Source organism: Carya illinoinensis, chromosome 8 (genome assembly GCF_018687715.1).
Source record: "Carya illinoinensis cultivar Pawnee chromosome 8, C.illinoinensisPawnee_v1, whole genome shotgun sequence".
Lineage (NCBI taxonomy): Eukaryota > Viridiplantae > Streptophyta > Magnoliopsida > Fagales > Juglandaceae > Carya > Carya illinoinensis.
This window is the reverse complement of record NC_056759.1, coordinates 10,735,102-10,740,651: the sequence shown is the minus strand read 5'-3', so window position 1 is coordinate 10,740,651 and position 5,550 is coordinate 10,735,102. Positions and strand designations below refer to the sequence as shown.

The window sequence follows — 5,550 nt, the reverse complement described above, 5'->3', positions numbered from 1 at the left end:
CTTCAATGATTCTAAATCTAGTTTTCAATAAATATAATTAATAAAGATCTTTGGTATTCTGTTGTATTGTTAAAGTTCAATGATGTAAAGTTAAAAGTTGAATAAAATATTTTTAAAATATTATTTTTTAAAATTATTATTATTTTAAATTTGAAAAAGTTGGATTGTTTATTATATTTTGTATAAAAATTTATGAAAGTTATAATAATAAGATGATATGAAATGAAATATTTTTTATCTAAACCTTGATCAGTTTTTATTTTTCTTTTAAGTTCATTCTACCTTAGGTTATTAAAATCCTAATTTTTTGGGACCATGATAAAAGTCTTAGTAATTATTTTTATATTAAATGACTCATGATGGTGTGTTTAGGTGTTGAGAATACCTCAACACTTCTCAATATATTTCATTACTATTCATTACTTTATTATTACTTTTAAGATACTTTTTACTACTATTCAATATTCTATTATTACTTTTTATCTACTTTTTCACTACTATTCACAACATACCTTAATATTTCTCAAGAATAGGACTACTGTGCTGCCTAGCTCTTATAGATGGACGTGCTATGCCGTCTATTTAAAAAAAAAAAAATTTTTCATATTTTTTAATATATTTAAATATTTTTAAAAAATAAAAATATACATCAATTTATTTAAAATTATTTCTTTAATTATTAAGTAAAAAAAAAAAAAAAAAAAAATTCTCGAACGGTACACTTGAGCGGTACCGCCCAAGCCACACACAGGCAGTTTTATCCTATGATTAATGGTAAGAATTGGTGGTATGGAGGCTTTGAAAGAAGGGATCGATCTTAGTCAAAACGAAAATGATTCCAGTCTAGCAGCCCGTACGAACGAATAAGAAGAAAAAGAGACATTTATCTCAGCTGATTGATCAGCCATCGGCCATTATCTTATTTTATATATACACGAGCAAGCAACCTTTGCACTGTGCTGGGAAGAGAGCCAATCACATGCAGGAGGAAATATTCCAAAGTCTTTTGAACGATGAGCTCAGAGCGTATGTCACATCTATGGCCTGGCAATTCACCAAATCCCTCTAGTTTTCATGGAAAAATTTCTCAAAAAGTCGATTGAGGTCATTGCATACGTGGAGTAGGCAGTACTTGAATCAAAATATCTGGTACCATGAATAGGAGATAGAGGAGTTGATTAGCAATTATTATAAGCACCTAAGATTTTACAGAAAACAGATCACAGAATTTGTCTCGTCTGTCTGTCACACTTTGTATTCGATCTTTGGTGAGCCACCTCCTCGTCAATACGATCTCATCTTGATCTTTTGTTTTCTTTTTTTCCTTCTTTTCTATTTTTGTCATGGAATTTGTTTATACTTTCACTCGACAATGAATCATTAAACTGCATGGTGGCACGTAGATCTTGCAGGCACTCATGTGTGTTTTCTGCCAATGTATAACTTGAAACTTTCAATATTGCATGATGTCGCGTACACCAAATATTTCTTCTAGCTTTTGTGTGTGTGTGTGTGTTTAGCTCTTATTATTCTGAGAAAACTGATGATGATGCTTTTACTACCTGCCTTGCATGATATGGTAAAGAGACAACGTACAATGTGTTCTTCACATGCAAATGAAAACTGTCTTGGATGGGCGGCAAGAGATGAGTCTGGAGTTCTCTCACCTTACAAATTCAGCCGTAGGTATGAATCAATATATTGATAGATGTTGGTTTTCTTCTCCAGGAAAGACATGAACCAGATTAAAGAAACAAATTAGAGAGATCAAGCCTATTTAATATCAGATATAGCATCACTTTCATGTTAATTTGTTGTCGCAGTTTGATCTGTATATGTTTAATTAAGCTTGATGACTTGCCTGATTCGAGTTATGATTTCCAGACTAGTTCTGCTAATAATTAAAATGCTGAAATTGGAAGAAACTGAGCTGTTGGAAAATTATTCATGCAGGGCTGTTGGAGAAGATGATGTTTCTATAAAGATCACGCACTGTGGAGTTTGTTATGGCGACGTAGTTTGGACGAGGAACAAACATGGAGACTCCATGTTTCCTGTGGTGCCTGGGTATTAATTAATATAATGTGCTATTTTCATGATAAAGATATTCAAATTAAGTAACTAATTTTTATGTAATTAACTCAAGATACAAAGCTTCCATGCCACCAGTCATGTGCTGAGTGTTATATTAATAAACAATCTTGAAAATATATAATATTTTTCTTGTTTTGCTATTTTTATAAACTGATGGTCATTGGATTATTTGCATGGCTGCAGACACGAGATTGCTGGAATTGTGAAGGAGATTGGTTCCAATGTCCGCGGTTTCAAAGTTGGGGATCATGTTGGGGTGGGAACTTATGTTAACTCTTGCAGGGATTGCCGTTTTTGTAATGATGCGCTAGAAGTTTATTGTGAAAAGGGAATTGTTTACACTTTTAACGGCATCGATACTGATGGTACAATTACCAAAGGTGGATACTCAGACTACATTGTTGTCCATGAAAGGCAAGTATTTTTAAAATGTTGGAAGGTTTTTTATTTGAAAAATGAGGATCTGATCAGCTTAGTGTGTGCTATAAAATTTATTGTGAGAATCATTATATTCTTAAAAAAAGTTAAAATATTAAGTTGTCGTTTGGATACTCAGATGAGGTGAGATGATAAATATGTAAATAGTACTAGTAATGAAATGTTTGGGTTAAGATGAGATGAATTAGTTTTTAAAAGTGTGCATTTGGATATAAAAGTGACATGTGGTGGTTTTAACTTTTTTTGGAGATTTGATAAAGTGGTGGGTTCCGTTCCACCAATTATTAGAAAGCGTTTCTAATTATTGAGTAATAGTTATGAATATATTTTCCATTAACTAATATCAAAGATTAAATTAAATACCCATAAACATATTTAAATTCCAAAATTGAACTTTTGATTTTCCCAAAATTTATATAACTCAATAATTCTCAAAAATATCATTTTTTTATTATAAAATATATGATATATCATTCAAATTTTCAATTATACGTTAGAAAGGTAGAGGAAAAGAACAGGGTGGAATGGGAAGGGTGTGAAGTAAAGAGCAGAGGGAAAGAACAGGGGTTGGTTGATGGGGCATGGAAAGGAAGGCTTGGGGCTATCAGATACACTAGCTTTTCCTGTAGTTTTTAGTTTACATCAATGTACAGTATTCAAACATGCAGAGATGAGTTGAGAGGTGTTTAAGGGGTTTGGATATACAAACCACTTCAGCCATACAAACCAAGTGAGATGGTTTGTGTCTCATCTTTATAACCAAACCAGGCATGATAACTTTTAAGTACCTGATCTCTTTCCTAGGAAATTTTTTATTTCAATGCCATGCATGGTTAGAAATTGAAATGAAAATTAATTCCATGTTAGTGATTAATGAAGAATTGATATGATCAGCTGCACATGACTTGATGGTAGAAAGTTATTTGCATATATCACTATTAACTGATGACATTAATATATATTTTTGTTTTGGAAAATTATTCGACCTACAGATACTGCTATAAGATTCCAGACACCTATCCACTTGCTTCAGCAGCACCTCTGCTTTGTGCTGGAATTACAGTTTATTCTCCCATGATGAGGTACAAGATGAATCAACCTGGTAAATCTCTAGGAGTGGTTGGCCTCGGTGGTCTGGTGGCTGTCAAGTTTGGCAAGGCTTTTGGGTTGAGCGTTACAGTTTTCAGCACAAGCATATCTAAGAGAGAGGAGGCCCTAAATCTTCTTAATGCGGACAAGTTTGTGATTTCATCTGATCAACAGGAGATGGCAGTAACTTACTAAACAAGGCTTCTTCTTAGTTTAATTAAAATCTCCTTGAGTTTTTTGCCAAAATTTGAGAGTTTTTATGTTAAAAAGGATAAATGCTACCACATTAATTGGCCATTTCAATAAATGTTATATGCATCATTTTATGTGTCTATCTTTTCTACTTATGATTCTTGAATTCTTATCCAAACTTTAGAAAATGTTTTTCCAAAGTCGTTAATCGATGATTTTTGTTCTAACTGATGGTTACTATCATATTTTTTATTGCAGGCTCTAGTTGGGACATTAGACTTTATAATAGATGCAGCATCTGGGGATCACCCATTTGATCCATACATGTCACTCTTAAAGACTGCTGGTGTTCTGGTCCTTGTGGGTTTCCCCACTGAAGTCAAAGTCAACCCTGCTAGCCTTCTGCTAGGTAACTTTCTCAATTTCAGAACTCGATAATTTCTTGAAGTTCATGGATACCACTCTAGGTTTCAGAATTTGCCAGCCTAATGAACTCCATGCATTCAGGAATGAAAACCATTACTGGTAGTGGAGTTGGAGGCACGAAAGATACACAAGAAATGATCAACTTCTGTGCTGCTCACAAGATTTATCCCCAGATAGAAGTAATTCCGATTCAGTATGCATATGAAGCTCTTGATAGGATGATCAAGAGTGATGTCAAGTACCGGTTCGTGATTGATATTGAAAACTCCCTGAAATGAGACCTGCATGTAGCAGAAAAATGAGGGATTTCTTTTATGCATGAATCAAATAGTGTTTCCAATAAATCTGGAAAGGTTGTATCTGCTTTTCTCTATTTGGGACGTAGTAACTAGCATGAGATTTCTGATGGTTTTGCAGTGTTCTTATGCTTGTAGTTTATGGTGCTTTATTTATTGGCTTCTTGGAGATTAAGACTTGAAATGGTTCAATTTATTTGTGAAATCTTCTGATAAATACGATATGAAGATGCACTTGGTGTTTCTCTTCTAAAAAAGACTGCAAAAACAGTGGTGTAAAGGCAAAAATTGGCTAGGATTAGATGACTAAATGATAAGGTTTATCTTATCATTATTTGATTAAATTTGGATGAATGTAAAACAAGTATTGATTTATATCTAAACAATATTGAGTCTATCTAGAAGTCTTAGGTGTTGTTTAGATAAGTTCCTGAAGTCAAAATCGAGTTCTGTTAGCAGTACACTTATCCAGAAGAAATCGGAACAGAATTCAGTCTATATCAGAAGAAGTTATCTCGAAATGTTAGCAGTCCGTCGGGACGCGTTTTCGCGTCTGTTGCTAACCGTCAGCAGAGTCCTACTGCAACTAGAACTCTTTTCAGATCTTCTATTTAAAGGGGATTCGGTTTTGCATCTTCTGAAGGACTTCAAGCCACGAATTTTACAGAGGATATTCAGTGTGTTTATGAGAGAAAATTCACTTGAGAATTTTCATGGGATTTTTCATATCTTCTTGAGTGTGATCATGCTTTGAGTGCGAAGCAACATCGATTGGATTTCAGCCTCTGGAGTTCCAGAAGGGAGGTCAACATTTGAAGATCGCCAGAGGTTCTGGCTGCTACTGAGGTAGAAGACAAACGGGTCGTTTGTCTAGGCAAGTAAGAGAGTCGAATTGCAAAGGTTTTGTAATTGATTATTGCTTGTAATTGTTCTTCAAATAATAAGATTGACTTTCCTGGGTTTGGCTGCCCCGTAGGGTTTTACCTTTAAAGAGTTCTTTAAAGGGTTTCCCTTC

At 33.9% G+C, this 5,550-nt stretch overlaps 1 protein-coding gene across 2 annotated transcripts; it reads left to right on the top strand.

The window, feature by feature from the left end:
• Nucleotides 1-963: 963 nt before the first annotated feature.
• Nucleotides 964-4,714, top strand: LOC122319242 (probable cinnamyl alcohol dehydrogenase 1). Of its 2 annotated transcripts, XM_043137219.1 has the most exons (7): nt 964-1,268; nt 1,586-1,686; nt 1,954-2,067; nt 2,278-2,508; nt 3,525-3,804; nt 4,072-4,222; nt 4,321-4,714. In XM_043137219.1, the coding sequence occupies exons 2-7, from the start codon at nt 1,598-1,600 to the stop codon at nt 4,515-4,517; spliced, it is 1,062 nt and encodes a 353-aa protein (XP_042993153.1). In that variant the 5' UTR covers nt 964-1,268; nt 1,586-1,597; the 3' UTR covers nt 4,518-4,714. The 2 variants fall into 2 exon arrangements, with proteins under 2 accessions (XP_042993153.1, XP_042993152.1); XM_043137218.1 differs by lacking the exon at nt 964-1,268 and having other exon boundaries at nt 1,489-1,686.
• Nucleotides 4,715-5,550: the final 836 nt, after the last annotated feature.

Excerpts from the sequence above, each read along its gene's own strand:
- LOC122319242 (XM_043137218.1), top strand. The coding sequence starts at position 1,544 with ATGATGATGCTTTTACTACCTGCCTTGCATGATATGGTAAAGAGACAA. Across the intron at positions 1,687-1,953 it reads CCTTACAAATTCAGCCGTAG|GGCTGTTGGAGAAGATGATG; the intron begins GTATGAATCAAT and ends TTATTCATGCAG. Across the intron at positions 4,223-4,320 it reads CCCTGCTAGCCTTCTGCTAG|GAATGAAAACCATTACTGGT; the intron begins GTAACTTTCTCA and ends CCATGCATTCAG.